The sequence below is a fragment of the Bos javanicus genome, chromosome 11 (genome assembly GCF_032452875.1).
Source record: "Bos javanicus breed banteng chromosome 11, ARS-OSU_banteng_1.0, whole genome shotgun sequence".
NCBI classification, from domain to species: Eukaryota; Metazoa; Chordata; class Mammalia; order Artiodactyla; family Bovidae; genus Bos; species Bos javanicus.
In genome coordinates, this window is record NC_083878.1 from 48,520,054 (window position 1) to 48,540,934 (window position 20,881).

A 20,881-nucleotide genomic window follows, 5' to 3' on the forward strand; every position below is an offset into this window, starting at 1 on the left:
TCATCATGAATGTTTCTGAGTAGAAATATCATGGGTCATTGACTGATGGATTTGGAGGGGTTTATACTGGGCAGCCGGTCCTGCCCTCATTTTCTTGGCAAAGGCTACCCAGCTGTCATATCTGGTAGGTTAAGCCTCACACCCCTTGCCCGCCATCGTCCCAGGGCAATGTTGGAGGCAACCAGGACAATTTCTGCCTTTTTCTTATGTGCATGCGTGCTAAGGTGTTTCAGTCATGTCCGACTCTTTGCAAATCTATGGACCATAGCCCACCAGACTCCTTTGTCCATGGGATTCTCCAAGCAAAAATACTCCAGTATTGCCATGCCCTCCTCCAGGGGATCTTCCCAACCCAGATCAAACCCATATGTCTTATGTCTCCTGAATTGGCAGGAGGGTTCTTTACCACTAGAGCTACGTGGAAAGCCCACCTTTTTCATATAATGCCCTCCAAATACCCTTTGCCTGGATTTCATATTCTAATTGTATATGTATTTGATTACTTAAATAGTTTTCTTTGTGTTGTTGTTAGTTTCCAGGAGACATTGCAGCACACGGGATCTTTCTTTGTGGCACATGGACTCTCTAGTTCTTATGCACACACTAGTTGCTGTTGCGGGGGCTTAGTTGCTCTGCCATGTATAGAATCTTAGTTCCCCCACCAGAGATGGAACCCACGTCCCCTGCATTACAAGACAGATTCTTAATCACTGAACCACCAGGGAAGTCTGCCTGTCACGTCTTGTTCCAGGTCCCAACCCAATCCTCAATAACCCCAGTATCCTACCCGCCCCTCCCACTTCAGGTTTCCTTTTCTGCAAACAGGAGTCTGTCCTCCAGCCCCTAAGGTGCACCTAAGACAACGCCATCATCCCTGTGCCTGCCTTACGATCCTTTTCACAATGACAGATTCTCTCATCCAGACAACAAGGCCCTTCCCTTTCATAAGTATAGTGGATCGATCTTGCTTTCCTAAACAAAAAGAACAGTTTCTGCCTGACATGATGTCTGTGGCTCCCTCAGGACAGTAAAGGGCTTCCCCGGTGGCTAAGTGGTAAAGAATCCATTTGTGATGCAGAAGACGCAGGAGAGGCAGGCTTGATCCCTGGGTTGGGAAGATCCCTGGAGGAGGGCATGGCAACCCACTCCAGTATTCTTGCCTGGAGAATCCCATGGACAGAGGAGCCTGGCAGACTAAGGTCCACAGTGTTGCAAAGAGTTGGATACAACTGAAGCAACTTGAGCAAGCAAGACAGAAATGGTTACAGTCAGCAGGGTTTTGTTGCATGTATGTTATTATTTTTTTAATATCATCTTTTTCCTTCCTGATTCATTACCTTTGGCTATTTTATGAATCTCAGATGCACCAGTGGCAGTCAGTGTGACTCATGGACAGTCACATGAGTAGATAAAAGAAATTGCTGTTGTCATACATTAAAAAAATATTGTCTGCATTTGATTTCCTTTGAAAAGACTAAGGACTGAGCACATTATTAAGATTATTAGATTATTAAGTTCTGATCTTCTGGCCAGATTCCTGTTTCCTGAGGATTGAGAAAAATGTAGCTATATAAAGATTTTTATTTATGTAAGGCTGGAGAAGCCACAGACAAGCCCTGGAGAGTAGGGACTGAAGGCAACGGTCGTTTCCTCCACCCTGGGTCTGGCTGAGGCCCTGCTTTATTGTGGGGGCATCTGAAGGAGAGGAGAGTCAAGAGGCAGAGAAACAATGGCTGAGCCTGTAAGAGGCCCTGGAGCATTCTGGGCCGGGTCCCCCTCTGTGTTTCCCACAAATACGCGGGGCAGCTGCCCTGTGCAGAGTCCTTCCAGGGGCTTGGTCTCTACTGTGCTGACTGTCAGAGTACCCTACAGCTGTCCCTGGCCTGTGGGGCAGGCCTCTGATGGGTGTCCCTCCTGTGTGTGTCCCCCACGGCTGCCCCTGGCCTGTGGGGCAGGCCTCTGATGGGTGTCCCTCTGTGTTGCGTCCAGGGACAAGGTGCCTTATCGGAGCGACTCCGGAGCTTCAGCATGCAGGATCTCTCCACCATCAGGGGAGACGGCACCCCTGCTCCCTCAAGCCCCCCTCCACCGGGCCCTGGGCGGGCCAGCGGCAAGCACGGCCAGCCTAAGATGTCCAGGAGTGCTTCTGAGAGCGCTGGCAGCTCAGGTAGGTGTCACTTCACTTCCCTTCTTTCCCACCTCTTAGGCCTTGCTTTCCTAGTGAGAGGCCCAGGCCACCCTAGGACTCTTTCCCCAAGGACTCACCGCTCACACAGATGCCCATCAGACCATTCAGGTCAGCCAAGGGACTGAGTGCCACTCAGGCCAGGATGGGAAGCTGGCCTTGGGAACTCTGATGGGGGCAGAGTTAGGTCCCCTACACCAAGGGTCCTGCCTCCTCCATCTGATTATCTGGGTTGGGAGGGTGTTGAAGGTGGTTGAATAGTGGTACATAGACCAAGCCTAGAGGCGACTGGCCCAGCTGTCCTTGGCTAAGGCAGCTTTCTCTCTTTCTTTCCTCTCCATCCACATGCTCCCAGGAGGGCTCACCTGTCATGAGCACCTGAGTGTCTCCTCCCCCACATCCAGGGCTACGGTTCCCGTGGTCCCTTTTCTTGACACGGTGTTTCCTATCCTCTCATTCTGCCATCTCGTCCCCTTCTTGTGCCCACCCCCCTGCCCCATAAACCTTACCCTGAGCCACCACATGCCAAGGCCACACTAGCCCTGAGATCTAATTCCTGTGGAGGCCAGGGTTGTATGAAACCACACCTCTGCCTCTGTGTCTGCCCTGGTTGAGAGGGGTCCCTGTGCCAGAATTGACATGGGACCTTATTATTAAATGTGTAGAGTCCTGGGCCCACCCCCAGGGGATTCAGTATGTTGAGGATGAGACCCTGATACATGGTGCTGTCAAGGTGCAGCCACATTTGGGACCCACCGACTTCTGATCCATCAATGGGTTTCTGGTTTGTGGAGGCTGGGGTCGGGGACTGGAGGGGTAGGGAGCTGGCCAGCACTTCTGGTTCCCCAGACTGTTCCTAGGGGAGGTTACAGGGCTGAGCACTGCTGCTGCCAGCAGAGGGTAGATGGGGAGGGGGTGGGCTGCAGGGCATGGTTCTGAATCTCCCCTGGCCCTCTCACTTGATGGGACATTGAGCCTGGGGGTGGATATAGGGCCACTGTGGCAATTTCTGGCTGTAACGTGTGCCAGGTGGCTCGCCTGCCCTTAAATGTATAAAGAGGGATGTCCAGGTCACCTAGACCTGGGTCATGTGCTGTAAGATGCCGCCTGCAGGGGGCATCTTAGAGTCCTGAGAACAGGGTCCTTCTAGGCCCACCCAACTTGAGGGTCTAAGACATGGATGGGAAAGGAGCTTCATGGTTGCCCTGGGAATGACAGCGTGTGCTCCCCGCCAGGAAAAGGAGACCAGCTCAGAGCCAGGCCTGGCATCCACCAGTTTCCTCCCCTCTCGGGAATGTCCCCTCTACCTAGGATTGAAGATTGTGGCTTTTCTGTTGGAAGAGAGATGTTTTAGCCCTACTAGGGTTGGGGAGATGGAGGCTTGGCCATGGGGGTGAGATCCACCTCGGGTAGGGGAACCCTGTCCCTGAGCCAGGAGAACTTAGTGTGGAATCACTAAAGGCCAGGCAGGAAGGGAGCTTGGGGATCACTCAATCTCACCCTCTGATTTTATCAACGAAGAGACAAAGGCCCAGGGAAGGTAGCTGTCATCAGGTTTGTGCCTTCTGGTGGCATTCTCCTATGGCCCCGACTCCTGGGTCAGTGCCTTCTATCCACTCACCCACTGGCCATCAGGTTTCCTTGAGCATCTTTGGCCTCTGACCTCCCGGGCTCCTAGGCATGTGAGCCTCCACCCTTGATCAGTTTCTGAGCTACTGAGCCTCAAATGAAAGCTGTCGCTTTGATTTGATAAAGGGTCCCGATTCTGTGAGGCTCAGTGGACAGAGCTAAAACCAATGGGGTAGAGTTCCGAGGGGGCAGCCGCTTACCAGCTGTGTGGCCAGGGCAAGCGCTTTATCCTCTCTGCACCACAGAGTCCTTATCTGAACGCACAGAATGACTAGCCCCATGTGCAGAGTTGTCATGAGGATTCAAATGAAATTAGCCATGTGAAGGTGCTTAGGGTCATGCCTGGCACTCTAAGTAGTAGCTACTATTACTGTTCTTGTTGCTGTCTAACTTACCTAGAAAAGCACTTTAATATTAAAGTGTCTAAAATGGAAATGGGCTGCCTTGTGAAGTAGTGAGATCCCTGACATTGGAAGGGCCCAAACCAGAGTTAGTCACGTACAAAGTTCCTGCTTTGGCCGGGAAGTGAGTCTGGGTGGCCTGCAGTCCCTTTCTATGTTGTCATTATAGAGGCAAACTGAACAGAGGAAGTGGGCTCAGAGAGGGCACATACTGTGCCAGGGCCACACAGGACCAGAGTCCAGGCCTCCTGCCTACTCTTCCCCTTGGTGGAGTATTTGCAGCAGTTTCAAAACTGGGAAAAAGAGAGGTCTGGTAGGATCTAAAAGGAGATGGATATTGCTCAGTCATAAAAAGGAATGAAATTTTGCCATTTGCAGCAACACGGATGGAGGGTATTACGCTTATTGAAATAAGTCAGAGAAAGACAAACACTGTGTATATTTACTTATATGTGGAATCTAAAAAATGAAACAAATGAATATAACGAAATAAAAACAGACTCATAGATACTGAGAACAGACTGGTGGTGGCCAGAGAGGACAAGGTTGGGGGAGGGTAAAATGGGTGAGGAGAATTAAGAGCTACAAACCGCTGAACATAACATAGGTGACAAGGATGCAGGAATATAGCCAGTTTTATGTGAGATTTTTCTTTTCCTTTTTGGTCACCCTACATGGCATGTGAGATCTTAGTTCCCTGACCAGGATTGAATCTGTGTCCTGTGCAGGGGACGCACAGAGTCTTATCCACTAGACCACCAAGGTAGTCTTACCAATGTTACTTATAACATCTTTATATGGAGTATGGTCTATAAAAAATATTGAATCACTATGTTGTACACCTGAAACTAAATATTGTAAGTCAGCTGTACTTCAGTGATAAAAGAGAAGGCGATGGGGGCATCCCCTGGGCTTTGAATATTTTCCCAGGCCAGCACTTGATGGAAACGGACTTGGGCTGATTTGTCTTCCTGGCCCTGCCCCGCTCCATGCTCTGTGATGCCCCAGAAAGCAGGAGACCACTCTGGTTGCAGGTCTGCAGACTGAGCAAGTGGAGTTCATGGAGAACCAGAGAGCCTACTGTACTGCAACAAAATGCACTCTCCTCACTGCCCGCCCTTGGCTGTGGCACCCATGATTTCAGGGCCAGAAAGTGGGGTGCTGACCTAGCAGGAAGGACAGGGACCATTGATTTGCCTTCACCCTAGCTGCTCTGGGCCTAAAATAAAAGGCAGCTCAGAAAGAAAGACAGGTGAAAGATGGCCCAGGGCCTGGGTCGAGGGCAGAAGCACCCAGGTCAGAGGCTCTGGAGTTGTCATAACCCCGGAGGGGAGGGTCAGGGTGCCTAGGAGGAAGTCTGCCAAAGGAGGCCCAGCTGGTGTGCCCTTCCCGGCCCTGGCCTCGGACACCACGAGTGGTTTGGTCTGGGAAATGGCCCCAAGTCTGGGCTTCTGTCCTGACTGAGTGACCCCTGGGCCTGGGCGGAGATGGCAACGCAGTGAGGCCAACGTCACCAAGCAGTCACCATTCTTGTCCCCACCGAGCCTATGTTCAATCTCAGAACCTTCCTGAGAGTGATTCCCTGGGCGGTCACTATCAGAGGATTTGTCCTTGGACCAGGAAAGGAACCCAGTTCGCTTCAGCCTTTGCCTTTGAAGGTGAGATACCAGAATCCCTATTTGGCCTCCATCTTGGGGTTGTGAGGAGAGCAGTTGAGGTGTTAATAATTTGCCAGTCCTGGACGGCAGGCTACTGTTGAAGACAGGCTGGGTAGGAGGCAGTGGCTGCACACCCCAGGGAGTTGTGTGCAGCTGTTGGAAGCAACAGTTTCAATGCACATTTAGGTAGAGTTTGAAAACATGAGGCCTAGTGAACAATGTACAAAATGGAATAAGAGATTATGTAATAATTTATGTAAAATAAAAATATACATGCCCATTGGTATAAAATAACACCATGCAATTTCTGTGGCCCACCCTGCAGAATAAATGGCCTGGGAGGTATTTTGTCAGACATCATTTATTGCAAGTCTGGCACTGAACCCAGGGAAGGGTACAAAGGGAATTGAAAGAATGATCTTTGCCCTCCATGAACTTGAAGACAGCCTGTATTTAGTGAGCACCTACTGTATACCAAGGGCTTCCCAGGTGGCTCAATGGTAAAGAATCTCCCTGCCAATGCAGGAGATGTGGGTTTGATCCCTAGGTTAGGAAATTCCCCTGGAGAAGGACATGGCAACCCGCCCCAGTATCCTTGCCTGGAGAATCCCATAGACAGAGGAAGCTGGCTGGCTACAGTCAATGGGGTCACAAAGAATCAGACATAGCTGAGCGTGCATACACACACATACACACTGTATACCAAGGCCCAGATATACACCAAGACCAGGGGAGTGTGTAAGGTAGCAGCCAGTTAGCCACTGGGGCCAAATGGCCAGACACAGAGCCCTTTGGGGATTCGGAGGTCAGTGTGAGCAGGTTTTCTGCAGGCCATGATGAAGTGGGAGAGAGAGAGAGAAGGGGCAGTTGTAGTTATTTCTCAGAGGAGACTTGGACTTCATCCCCTCCCTTCCCTTGGGCTGCAGGTCACAAGGACTGGCCTCTGTGCACCAGACAAGGGCATTTTCTAGCACCTGTGAGGAAGCGGAATCTAGAGTGATCCCCTCGCCCACCTTGGTGTCTCTACAGAGACCCACATTCCTGGGACCCCCATAGTGAACATATGGGGATGCCCACACCTCCCTGGGCCTCCCTGTTGGCCTGGGGCTGGTCCCTGTCCAGGTGAGGGGTATCACTGATGATGCCCCCGTCCCCGCAGTGTGTACCTGCTGCTCCACCTGCAGGACCCGGAAAGGTGAGTACACAGCCAGCCTCCCTGCAGCGTGCGAGACCTGCCTTGGAAGGAGGCTCTAACCATGAGCTGGTGTCTGACCTTGGGGCTCCCTTTCAGCTGCAGGGTCAGCGGGTGGGGTGGGGTGAGGAGGTTAACTCCTTAAAATAGCAAGCATGTATTATCTTACAGCGAATTCAGGTTAGAATTTGGGAGCAGCTTAATTGGGTGTCTCTGGCTCAGGGACTCTCAAGAGTTATGGTCTGGGTGTCAGTCAGGGCCACAGCTGTCTGAAGGCTTGACTGAACATGGCCATCTTGTGGCTCTTGGCTGGAGGCCTCAGGTCCATTCCACGTGCCTCTCTGGGGGCTGCTTGAGCATCCTTACCACATGGTAGCTGGCTTCACCCAGGGTGAGTGATATAGGAGAGAGGCCAGGTGGGAAGCCACAGCACCTTTTAGGACCTGGTCTTGGAAAGCACAAAACCATCACTTCTGCCTTGTTCTGTTTGTTGGAAGTGAGTCATTAAGTCCAGCCCATCCTCAAGAGGAGGGGAATTCATCTCCACCTCTTGGAGGGAGGAGTAACAAGGAATATGGAGAGACTTTAAAACCATCACAGAGTCATAGTTCCCTGTGCTCTTGGTGATAGGAGTGCAGGCACTTACCCAGGTCCCTGGAAGTGACGAGCCCTGCAGTTCTGGGGGTTTCAGTCCTTGTGCAGCCAAGGGAGCCCTGGTCCTGCTTTGCCGCTCACCAGCTGTATGACTATGTGCAAATGACCTAACCGCCAAAAGCCTGGGTTTCCTTCCAGTAGAGGTAAAACTTCCCGCTTCCCCACCTCACTGTGCTGCTATGACAATATCTGTGAAAGGGCTTTTTGAAGAATGATGATGGTGATGATGCTGGCCGTGATGGCCAGAAGGCCTCAGGGAGATGGGACTGGGCTCTCCCAGGCCTGGGCAGGGCCCCTGCTGCCATGCTCCCTGGGTGAGGGTGATGTCTGGGCTGTGTTGCTTTCTTTTGACCTGCTCCTGCTCTTTCCTTGATCTTAACATGTGAGGGACCAGAGATGGTGCCGGGCTAACGCAAGGCCCCTTACAACCCCTTGAAGGAGTTCCCTTTGGCTCAGAAGGCAAGAGGGGCCAGCCCTGGCCTGCTGGCTGGTGTGGGGGTGGGGGAGGAGGGAGACAAGCCTAGTGCCATGGTTGCCTGTGCCCCCAGCCCTGTCGCCACCGAGACGTGGTTCATGCTTCCCACAGAAGTGGCGAGCAGGAAGACATGGAGCTGTGTTCTAAGAAGAATCCTCTTTTCCCTTTATTTCCTCAGTTTTAAGACTTTTTTCCTTCTTTTTTTGGCCACACCACATGGCATGGGGGATTTTAGTTCCCTGACCAGGGATTGAATCCGTGCCCCCTGCAGTGGAAATGCAGAGCCTTAACCGCTGGACTGCCAGGGGAGTCCCTTAGAGCAGTGGTCCCCGACCTTTCTGGCACCAGGGCCTGGTTTCGTGGAAGACAGTTTTTCCATGGACTGGGGTTGTGGGCGGATGCCTTCAAGACGATTCAAGCACGTTACGTTTATTGCGCACTGTATTTCTATTATTATTACATCAGTTTCCCCTCAGATCATCAGGCATTAGATCCCAGGGGTTAGGGACCCCTGCCTTAGACATTTCAGCTCTTGGATTTTTAAAGGTCTGTAGAAGACCTGGGGGTTTCAGAGGCCATGAGCCTAATGAGAATGGGTGGTCTAAAGATTCCTAGCAGGAGGCTGTGGGGACCATCGTCCTGCAGGAACAGAGGACTGTACATATGCTCGACAAGGATGAAAGAAACCCAGGGGCTGCACAGCTGTGTCCATCACTAGCACATAATACTCGGGTCTGCTGGACGCTGCTGCTGCTAAGTCATTTCAGTCGTGTCCAACTTTTTGTGATCCTACGGACCATAGCCCATCGGCTCCTCTGTCCATTACATTTCCCAGGCAAAAATACTGGAGTGAGTTGCCATGCCCTTTCCCAGGAGATCTTTCCAACCCAGGGATCAAACCCGCATCTCTTACGTCTCCTGCATTGGCTAGTGGGTTCTTTACCGCTGGCACCACCTGGGAAGCCCGCTGCACACACTAGTTCGTGGAAAACAACCATCCCAGTGACCTAAGGCAGTTATGTTTATTTCGGCCTAATCACCCTACAATTTGGAGTTTGTAAATACCTTAAGCCACTCAGAAACCCTTTCCCTATGGGATCCTGTCATCTTGGGACCTGGGAGAAGAGAGAAGCCTTCTGCTCTACTCTTGCCCAGTGGGCCTGCTCCATGCTGCCCTCTGGGAAGTCCCCCTCCCCCGCCACCCCCACGACACCTGGTGATTTCATCATCAAAGCCTGCCTTTCTAGGACGTTAGAATAGAAGTTAAAATAGAATTATAGCTGGTGGTAAGCACTGAGTAGAGTCTGGCCTTCCACGGAGCTGTGGGGATGGGGATTGTTGGGGATGGGGCTGCAGGTGGGGCTCAGTGGAGGCCTCAGGCTGGGGTGGACCTGCTCAGAGTCATGATCTAGGAGCCTCTGCCCCAGCCCTGCCTTTCTCAGCCTTCTGAACATCCAGGGCCCTGGAGTTCTACCCCATCTCCCTGAGGTCTGCTTGCAAGGAAACAGCTAGTGAGTCATCTGCACCGTTTCCCTCTGTGATGGTGGGAAAGCTCCTCAACTCTCCAGGCCTCAGTCGCCTCCTCTGTAAAATGGGGTGAGGGACTAAACTCGAGGCTACGGGGACCCTTCCAACTTGACCCGTGAAGGGTGCTGGCTGTGAAGCATCAGCAGATGGTGTAGGGGGAGGTGTGTCTCACACCTGGGGCTGGGGCACTGATGCTGCAGATCACAGATGCTCTGGCCAGAGGGGCCCTCCTGGTCCCCTGAAATGATGAGATGATTTCCATCCATGCCTCTCAGGTCCCAAGAGAACTTTCTGCTCCATTCCTGCCTGTCAGCCATTTCCTGTTGTTTCCTGCACATCTGTCTCTCTTTTTCTGTGCTTCTATTATTATCTCTGTCTCCCACCCCTACTGCCCTTTATCCCCACTTTTCTCTCTGCCTACCTTGATGTTATATAGAACTGAAGACTGAATTCTGTCACTGCTCGAAATGAGTCATAGACGTGGGTTCCCCGCCCCCACTTTTTAAATCAAGTAGATGGGACCTATTTTAAAAAGCAGAATCATCCCTTTTTATCCTATTAAAAGAGAGAGAGAATTGCATCTTTTCGTGAGTGGGGCCCTGGGGTAGTTTCTTTCCTCAGTAGCAGGAGCTGTCAGAGGTTTGGAGCGTGGGCAGTGAGTGAGTATGTGTGTATGTGTGCGTGTGCACGAACACTCGCACATGTGTGTGAGTTTCATTCCCCAAAGGTCCTTCTTTAACAGGATATTCTTTCCTTTCTCTTCGGTGGCTGTTGGGGACTCGGATGTAAGTGGTCCAGATGGGCGTGCTCTCCTCAAACGTGTTTGCTGACTTTGATTAATGGCTCCCACTAATGTGTGCTGTGTGGAAGTGTTCACTAACCCGGGGTGTTTGCTGCACTGGGGGAGGGGTGTGGGGAGGCCTGGGGCTCCTGCAGATGGATCAGCTCAGCCTGAAGGGCTGGGAGTTTTTCCCTCCTTGCACTCCCCACAGAGAGAAGAGGTGCAGCCGCTTTCCAGCCTGCTCTACACACGTTTGCTAACACAGAAAGTAAGCCAAGACCACACACTCATTCCCCCACTGAGGAAAATAAGAGTGACCCGTATCTTTTCCTGGAGACCACCCAGCCCTGGCCACTGTGGTCAGCTCTGTGGGCTTGAGGGCTTGGCTGCCATCCCCTGAGGTTTGCAGGTGGCTGTGGCCATGACCTTGCATGAGACGCTCCCCTCACACAAGTTGTCTTCAGGAGCCATCAGAGTATTAGGACGTGGACAGTAGCACCCTTTTGGCTGAGGACCTGTGGGATCACAAATTCTGTTTGGATGTACGGGAAAAGGAGCGCTGAGGAGGTCAGGCACCACATTTCTGCTCAGCCACTATTTTCACCTGGGTGCCCATAAAGATGGGACCATGTTCTGTGGGGTTTATTTCTTCACTGATACTCCTCCCTGTTCCCTAAAGGATTTAAGTCTGCTTGTGGAAATACAGATGATAGATCAAACCAAATAAGAAAATGAAGCTTGGAGGGGAAGGGAGGAGGCAGGTAAGATGGAGTCAGAACGACAAGAAAAATATAGGTGCTTGTCACAAAGTCATAGGCAGTCTGAGATGCTGGGCTTCCTCGCAGCCAGCGCAAAGGGGGAGATGCAGTTAAGCAGTTCATCGTCCAACTTCCCTGGTGGTCCAGCGGTTAAGGATATGCCTGCTAATGCAGAGGACATGGGTTTGCTCCCTGGTCTGGGTAGATCCCACATGTCATGGGACAGTAAGCTTGTATGTCACAACTACTGAGTCTGTGCTCTAGAGTCTGGAAGCCGCAACTACCAAGCCCATGTGTTGCAACTATTGAAGCCCGCATGCCCAAGAGCCCATGCTCTGCAACAAGAGAGACCACCAAAATGAGAAGCCCGTGCCCTGCAACTAGAGAAAGCCATGTGCAGCCTGTGTGCAGCAACGAAGATCCAGCGCAGCCAAAAATAAATAAGAGATTCATTGTCACAACACAGTAGACATCTGGAGGCTCAGAGGCTCAGCTTGTCTACAGTGTTTCGTCTCCCAGGTCCTGAGAGTCAAGCAGAATATTACAAACAACATTCTTGGCAAAAATTCTCCACGAACACAGTGACCAATAGGATTCTCCTCTTTTCAACAGGTTCTCTCTGTGTCTTCTATTAGAAGATACTTCTGGTCCCCGAGCTGCCCACACTGAAGGTGGTTCCTTCACTCCCCACCTCTGCTGAGTTGAAACCTTGTTTTCCATTCCTGCCTGGATCTCTGGACTTCCCTTGGTCCATCACTCCTAGTGGCCCTTCTTTTCTACCATTTAGCCCATGCTCAAGGATGCAGTGGAGAACTAACTCAAAGCATTTTTGCTTCATTCTTGAGATTGCACTTGTTGTTATTATTGTTATTCTGACAGTGTGTGAGTTCAGTGCTCAGTCCCAGTGAGTCCAGAATGGGTGAGCAGGTTGAACAGTTCCATGCCTGAGGATCTTTTGGTGACTCTGGGCTGCCTTCTGAACCCCAGAGTGATATGTAGAGGGAATGCTGTGGGCCTGAATGTAGAGGGAGCCTCAAGTGCAGAAGCACAGACTCAAACCCTAGTCTGCTTTCAAGATGGGAGATTTTGTGCTGGGGCAGACCTAGGCAGGTTGCTTCTGCCCTGGTCTTTCAGTCCTAGGCAGGCCTGCCTCTTTGTTCTCCTGTTAGGTGTTCAGAGGAATGTCCTTGTGATGAGTGCTGAGTTCTGTTTGGGACAAGAGGCGAGCCCTCTGAGACGATGTCAGGACTCCACCTCTTTTAGTGGATGGGTGGCCACTGTGGGCGCAGTCCTGGGTCAGCTGCTCAGAGGGACCAAGGAGGATCAGCCGTAGCTCAGGACACTTTCTTTGAAGCTGAGGCAGAAACTGATGGACAGGAGAACTAGGGCTCGAGGCACAAGCCATGTGGTACACATTCCAAGACCTTTTGGGTGAGTTGACAGGCTGGGGAAGACCAGAGCATTTAAGGAGGGCCAGACTGACCAGTTTTCACGTTCATCCATCTTAACGATGCAGCTGACTTGGGCAGGGGAAGGGACCAGAGAGAGCCTAAACCCAGAGGAAACAGGTTGGGGAATGCACAGGAGCAAAAAAAATGCAAAGGGGAGTTAACAATCTCAGGCTTGGCTCTATCCTGTCGCAGCTGGTCGCTCTCAGTCTACAATTCAGCTTTGAAATTTGTGGTTAAGACAGCTGTGCTCTCATGCTGCCCCCTGCTGTTTATTGGGAGTATAGCAGCAATGACTGGGAAAGCGGCTCAAGACTAGGCTCCCACTGTTAGTTCTATGAAGTCCACACTGGATGCTGTCATACCCCCTTTGATGGGGAGAACACATTTGGTGGCTGAACATGTTTTTAGGAGAAGTAGCAGCGTGTCCCAGAACAGCTCTGGTTTCTGTCTGCAGGCCTCGGGTGGTCAGATCAGGTGATCAGAGGGCTCCCTGGCTCTGCCTTCTGTGGTTCTAGGTAAAAACAATATATGAAACCCAGAAAGATACGTCTCTGAGTGTCAGACAGACTGCGACAGGAAGTATTTTATATCTCGACTGAGATAGGATCACGTGGCCAGATGACATGGACTATGCTCCACATTCGATGTTGCAGACTCAGTGACGTGAAGCTGAAGCTCCAATATTCTGGCCACCCGATTCGAAGAGCCAATTCATTGGAAAAGACCCTGATGCTGGGAAAGATTGAAGGTGGGAGGAGAAGGCAGTGACAGAAGATGAGATGGTTGGATGGCATCACCGACTCAATGGATGTGAGTTTGAGCAAACTCCAGGAGACGGTGAAGGACAGGAAAGCCTGGCGTGCTGCCGTCCATGGGGTCGCCAAGAGTCTGACATGCTGAGTGAACAACAACAACAGTGACACAAATAACTTCTGGAGCTTTCCATGTGGATTAGTCACGGCAGACCAAAACAGGAATCTCGCTGCTGCTTCTGAGGGGAAGACCGCGGCTAGATTCTCCTTCCACCAGTCTCCTTTGCTTCTCTAGCACTTGGCTTTTGAAATGAAAAATCTACATTGCTTAAGGTTCTTTCTGAAGGCTTCCTGGCATTTTACATCCTCTCTCTTAAGGACAGCTCGGAGTTGTATGTGCAAGTATAATCAAGGCACCATCAGCTTGCATGTATCATGCAGAAAACTGTGTTATTCCCCTCCGGAAGTGACTGCCACCATCCTTTCCAGAGGATATTCTTTCCCCCTGGTGTTCTTCTGGTGTGGCCCCACAGCCCTAAGCTGTAGGATGTGACCCATCTGTTTAGACAGAGGTACCCCCAGCTGGACCCCCACCTCCCCCGATAGCTTGTCAGTAGATTCTGAAGCCTGCGCTTGTTCCTGTGCATAGCGCCTCGTGGTTGCAGTGGTCCTGGATCCCCTGCAACGTTCCAGGAAGCTGTTGGGGCCTCAGTTCTCCTAACTGGCCTGGCTTGCCGTGCTGTGTGCCTAACCTTGGCCTGCCCTTCTTTGCTCCTTTCTACACTGATCCCACCTTGCTGTACTTTGTCTCCCCTGCGTAGATTGTAAATGGCCATTCAGTGGTTGAGGGCGATGTGAATGAGGGTGGTGTGAAGGCCTGGGGGCCCCACCAGGTCCAAAACCCATTGGCGTTTTCTGATGAGGAAGAGGAAGACCTGCTGGACTTCATGTACAAGTTTAAAGCACCTCGAAAGACGGAGTTCCCCCTGGAGGTACACGGTATCGGGGGCTGTGGGGTGGAGCGTGTATTTTCACAGAGGGCTTTGCCCTGGAGATCTGGGGCTCCTGGGAGTGGCATCTCTTGGGATACCCAACATCTGAGTGCCTGAAGAGGGGAGACCTCCCTCCATCAAACAGGCAGGAGAAGCCACTAGATAGCTTCTAGCTACTTGCCAAGGGGTGAAAAAGACCCTACCACTTTTATTTGGGAATAGAAGAAATGAGATCATATCTAGGGATTAAACAAAACAAACAAAACATCCAACTACCAACTTAAGATGATGTGTGAGTGAAAAGCAACCCAAATGAGTGTTTTGAGGGAGAGAAAAATTCAGAATGTCTTACGACATGTCTTTATACATAGAGCTTGTTCATCTCTTTATCTCCATGTCACAACATACTGGCCGATACAAAATATTCAGTTAGCCAAAAAGTTCGTTCGGGTTTGGAAACACCCAGACAAACTTGTTGGCCAACACAGTAGATGTTCATAAAATGTTATTGAAGGGGCACGGCCAAATGAGCAAAACAATACACTTGATATATGTACTCTGGCCAAGTGCAGATGTGGATGGAATTTTGGCGGCAGGAGGGCCAAGCCTAGAGCCTCAGGTCGTTGCTCTGGGTCACAGCCTTGGGCTTGGATGCAGGGCCTGCAAAATTGGGGGACCCCAGAGTCTTCCTCTCTGTTTCATCAGGTCTCCCCTCCTTCCCCTTCTGCTGAACGCTGCAACCTGAGAGTCCAACTGAGGCAAGTTGGGAGCCCCCCTGCCCTCAGTGCAGAGACCCTTGTGAGACTCAGGTGAGGCAGTGTGTGGACAAGCTGCCCTTCTCCAACACAGCGGCCTGGCGGCCTGTGCCCACCAAGGTCACAGCTGTTCCCACCACACAGTGCATGGTTCATCAGATTCCTTCCCAAAGTGGGGCACGCAGGGGTCTTTTTGAACTGAGAGGTTTTGGTAGAAGATATTCTAGGTTTGGACTCTGTCTGAGGAGTCCTTTACAGCCCGGCCAGCCCCATGATGGGGGGAGGGACCCAGCTCGGAGGGCATGCAAGGTGCTAGAACCATTCTAGGTCTTGAGGGTTTGTGCCCCCCCTCCCTTTTTTTTTTTTTAAATGTGGACCATTTTAAAAGTCTTTGTTCAATTTGTTACCACATTGCTTCTGTTTTATGGTTTTATGTTTTGGTTTTTCAGCCACGGGGCATGCGGGATCTTAGCTCCCTGACCAGGGATCAAACCCATTCTCCCTGCGTGGGAAGGTGAAGTCTTACCCACTGGACTGCCAGGAAAGTCCCTGGTTTTGTTTTATAAAACCACCCATGTTGCTTTACTGTTTATGGTTAAACTGCCTGAGGCAGGTCGCTGATTCTTCTCTCATCCTGTCCAGAGGTGGCTGGTAAACATTTCCGTCATATCGGTGTGGTGGGAGGACTCAGTATATGGAAGGCCAGAGCCTTCTGTTGGTGCTTGTTTCCCTCCTGCCTCCCTTCTGTGTGCCCGCTGGGCATGGAGCTCCTTGCTGGGAGAGGGTGGTGCATTTCCTGCCCCCAGGAAGGCACAGTGTGGCCGAGGAAGACTGTGCGCAGAGCAGCACGCTCCCCCGTGCCATCTGCTAAACAGCGTGAGAACCAAGGAGTTGATCCTGGCTGTGACTGGGCTATGGCGGTGAGGCTCAGGAGTGACTCTGGAGCTTGTTGCTAAGAGGACTGGAAATAACCAGAGAAGGGAGGAAAGGCCTCTGGTCAGAAGGGATGGAGATGTGAAAGGATAGTGTAGAAAATGCAGCTGAGTACAGAGAAGTGGACAGATGGGGGTTGAGGGTAGGTCGGGGCCAGTGGTGAACCCCCTTGAGTTCGCTATGCCAGGAGAAAGAATTTCCCTTTTCTTTAATCATGACAGTAGTGGCCCCTGTGATCTGTGTCCCATGGGAGGAGAGGGTCCCTTGATAGTCATTGGTAGGGGAGATGAGGTAGAACTCCTCATGCATAAAGCCAGTGTTTCCTGTGTTGTGTGGTTTGCTTCTGCATGAAAGGATTTCACATCTGGGAGGAGGACTGGAAATTCAGTGATGGAAATTTTAAGCATGTACCAAGAAACGCGAGGCCAGTTCCCAAAGGAAATAACAAAGACCAGGGAAGCGATGGGAGGCCTTTCTCTCTGCTGAGTCATTTGTTAAGATCATTTCGCTCCCAAGGCAGAAACAAGTTGTGTCATTCTTCCATGCAACTGTGCACTTGGGAGGTGCAGGGACTTAGGAGAGCATGAAGACGGGGGCACTGGGCTCCTCCACTGGCTCAGCTCTATGGGGATGCTTGGGAGGCTGCTCTGATTGCTGTGGTGGAAACCCCAAGGGGGTCCCCAGCCATACCAGCCTGCTCACACACATGGACATTTGACTGGAAGAGCTGAAGTCCCAACACAAACTCATCCAGGTACTGTCCTCAAAAGCGTTGATGTTTATACCAAACCGAGGGGTCAGTCCTGTTTCTGTTTTCTCTGCCAGGCACCGCCTAGAATCCTTCGATCTCGCTTCAGGAAGAAAAGTACCTCATCCTCGGCCACTGAAACCACGTGAGTGAGATGAGCCAACAGCACCGGATCCACAGAATGTTTCTTCTCTGCCTTAAAGAGCTATTTATTCACTAATCACATAGAAACCCGCAAGCTGGTGTGCTCTGTGCACAGCCTCGGACGTGGCCTTTCCTCTCTCCCCTCTAAGAGCCCCCCTTTCCTTTTATTTTGTTGGGGAGAGGATAAGGGAAAGGTAGTGTGTTGGGGGTGTGACCTTAGGTCTTCTGAGGTTAGTCATTTCCCACCCTTGGATTGGCATAGACAGCAGTGTTGTAGAAACAGAAGAGAATCCCCCCACCGAGCTGCTGAGATGTACATTTGTAACTTATTTGTTGCATACTTTGTTTTTAGTCCTATATATGCAAACAAAGCAATTTTTTTAAAACTTTTTTTTTGTTCTTGATACTAATACTTCGGACTATGATGTACATATTTATGGCTTTTGGCTTGATAGCGTGGACTTGGCAAAGGCTGCCAGAGGTTCTGATGTATAAGCAAACAGCAAAAACAGAAGCGTAAAAGATTATTTTAATTCTGGAGGGTGTCTCAGATGTGCTTACGAAGCTTCCAAACACACCTCAAGGACATCCATTTTTCCTGTAGGGTGATGGTCTGTAATCTTCAGTCAGTATACCAGAGAAGTTTAGAATGGAGATATGATATTTCAGTACCAGAGGTGGGTATAATGAGGTCAGGGGAACAGCCTAGAATAAGGGAAGTCACAGGAAGCTTGTCTTCCCCATAGACACAGGATTAGGAGCTTCTGAGTCCTTCCGGGGTGAGGACTTCTCATTGCCTAGGCAGGTTGGCTCACCTTTGGATGTAAACTCCTGGGATTGTTGTGACGAATCATTGAGTGTTTATTTCTCCTTTATAGTACCCTGTGCTGTGACTGGCAAAAACGAACCAATCCACCCAAACAAAACCAACCCTAGAACCATGCTTTGTTTCAGATGCTCCGTGAAGTATATCTGAGCCATCTAGGTAATGATCCCAACCCTGGGTTCTAGAAGGTTATAGAGGTTGCATCTTCATTAATGTGACCTGCTGCTCGGCTCCACGGGCAGCGGTGGCTCATGCCCTGTTTGCTTCCTGGCTTGTGTGGAGTGTGAGCAAGAGAGAAGTGGCATGTTCATGGGCACTTGTATTTCATACAGGCCCATGTCTTTAGGAAGAGAACAAAGCACCATCTGAGGCGACTCCCTAATTGAGAATTTTATCTGAAAAGAAGAATCTGGTTGAAATAGCATCTTGGTCAGTGGCGGCTACTCCCCACTGGAAGCGCCGAGCCTAAATGTAGGACTCGTCTACTTGTGCTTAGGATTGATGTTTCCTTTCAGTGTGATGCATGCAGTGGTCACAACCCAGTTACTTATTATACTTGGATTGTGTTTGTTCATAGATAGGCCCTGAACACTAGAGAATTAGTGTCACGTACATAGAACCTACTGTCAGTCAGCTATAAACAGGCCCAGTTAGAGACAGTAGCATGACTGAGCTACACAAACCTACATCAGTCTTTGCTGATGACATATTGGCTGGATCTTAGCCACATCGGAAAGGGTTTTACTTGAAGTTGTTACCAGATTGCAAATTTAAATCCCTTTTCCTCATTATGCCTCTGAAGGTGACTTGGTAATTTACAAGAGGATTTAGGAAAATAAACCTAAAAGCAAATGTGGGGTTCAGGAGGGCAAACAGAGGCTGTCTGTTTAATGTTTGTGCCCCATACCCACCAATAGCTAGATCTGTTAGTGAAGACAGAAAACCGGTTTTCTTCAAGCTCACAGAGTAGTTTCAGACAGAGGAAAAATATAGGCTTTAAAATGTATTTACCTGTTATTGGGAGTACCCAGAATTATCAGAAACAAATGCAAAAAAAAAAAAAAAAGCTTATTAAGCAGCTTTTTAGCAACTTTTTTTTTCCTGGCCAAAATAATAAATGCCTTTAGCAGCAGAGATTAAAATCCTATCGTGAACAAGCTATATTTTCACCATTTTACAGTGGAGAGTTTTAACAAGTATGGGCTCTCAAGTTTGCACTCAACAATGCCAAAAATTACTTTGAAGCAGTCTACTCTCAGACAAGCTGTATTACTTCTCATTTAAGATTTAAAAAAATAGAAAGGTACCCAAACTGCTGTCTTAATGTAACTATTTTTCCTTCAGGTGTTGCTTAGGGAGTTGGTTTCTTTCTTAAAAACACTGTACAACTGAGAGCAGCTGTCATATTTCTGGCAAAACGTGTTTCCTTATCCAACAAGCTGTATATTTGTGTGGACTGACGTAAAAATGTGAATGCCTCCAAGTGTACACATAGTGGTGTGGAGTTCTGTCGAGACGGTAAAGCTGAATGTTTTTAATTTGCTGATTTACAGACACGGGCTGTTTACAAAATGCTAATGGAAAGTCTGTACCTTTCACGTAGTAACTTTTTCTTTGCTTTTGAGCACCTGTTCTGTTTCTGAGGAGACGAGAGAGGGTGTTGTACTTACAAACTGGAGAGTTAGGCATAATCCCTCCTGGCTTTGTGTGAATAGCTTGCTCACTTTGCTGGCCTCTGAACTGTGTGTTCTCTGTAGTAAACTGTCCGTGTGTCTGTGATAACAGTGCTTGTCAACCACGACCGCCATTGAGTACCTTCCTAGTTGTTCATCTTGCACAGCACTGGAAACGGTAAAAGAAGTGCTTCATTCGTGAACGGCAGGCACCAGAGGGCTGGCGCTCTGGATGGTGACTGTGCACACTCCCCCTTAGTTTATCTCTGTAATCCTATAGGACGATCTGTAATCAAATAGTATACTGGACTGTGCATCAAAGGGATGTAAAATTACAGTATTCCAAAGGTTGAAGTTCTGTTTTGTTATAATGCCTGATCTATATCTTGAATAAAGTCTTAACATGTTTCTTTTAAAAGACATCTTTGTAAATGTTGGGCTTATGAAGAAAGAGAAAATCCTTTTAAAAAAATGTATTTGGGCTTCCCTGGTGATCCAGTGGTTAAGAGTCTGCCTTGCAACGCAAGGGACACTGGTTTGATCCCTGGTCCAGGAAGATCCCACATGCCGTGGAGCAGCCAAGCCTGTGCACCACAACCACTGAGCCCATGCTCTCCAACAAGAAAAAGCACCGCACTGAGCAGTCTGTGTACTGAAACTAGAGAATGCTGGCCGCAACAGAGAAAGCCTGCGTGCAGCCATGATGGCTCACCACAGCCAACAAATAAAATAAACAAATATCTTTTAAAAAAAAATGTATTCATGAGCAAGGATTAGAAGCTGAGTGTGCAGTCACTAATGGGCCTGGTGTCTGGGCTCTGTGCCTACTGCACAGAATTGTTGCAGAGAGAAAATACTAAATGCTATCAGTGCTTTGAAACCAGTTGATCACATAAACATTCATCTGGCACTATGTTTGTTTTACATTTTTAAAGGTCACCAGTGGAAACTAGGTAGCTGTGAAAGCAGAGCAGTTCGGCTGGAAGGCAGTTTCAATTGTGCAGACAGACCTTTGGTCTGCTGCGTTCCTTCTTGGAACCTGCTTTCTTATCTGCAAATGCGGGAGAACGTGTGCAGGTCAGAAGAGGGCGTTGCACACGGAGATGCACCGGCTGGTATGGGGGCCCTCAATGCCACTACAGCCCTCACCTTAAGACAGAAACGGGTACCTGTATGCTTAACTGGGTGGTCACAAAGACTTAGAAACTCAGAAACATCACAATGAAACACGCTTTTTCTTTGATTTTGTAGTCCTAAACGTTTGACACAAGGACTGTAAAGCATAGGCTCAGCAGGTAAAGAAGATGACTCCGAGATGGACAGAAGAGATCAAAGGCAGGCTGAAAA

At 49.8% G+C, this 20,881-nt stretch overlaps 1 protein-coding gene across 8 annotated transcripts in view; it reads left to right on the plus strand.

Annotated features, from left to right (window-relative positions):
• The window catches only part of REEP1 (receptor accessory protein 1), a 137,001-nt gene extending 117,049 nt beyond the window's left edge, over positions 1–19,952 (plus strand). For 2 of the 8 annotated variants that reach the window (XM_061432629.1, XM_061432633.1), the window contains 5 exons: positions 1,990–2,167; positions 7,033–7,068; positions 14,304–14,455; positions 15,161–15,264; positions 16,969–19,952. In XM_061432629.1, coding sequence (XP_061288613.1) covers positions 1,990–2,167; positions 7,033–7,068; positions 14,304–14,455; positions 15,161–15,264; positions 16,969–17,044 — 546 coding nt within the window. In that variant the 3' untranslated portion in view covers positions 17,045–19,952. The remainder of the gene's footprint in view (positions 1–1,989; positions 2,168–7,032; positions 7,069–14,303; positions 14,456–15,160; positions 15,265–16,968) is intronic. The other 6 variants (XM_061432631.1, XM_061432634.1, XM_061432636.1 and 3 more) reach the window with 4 other exon arrangements.
• The last annotated feature ends 929 nt before the right edge of the window (positions 19,953–20,881 follow it).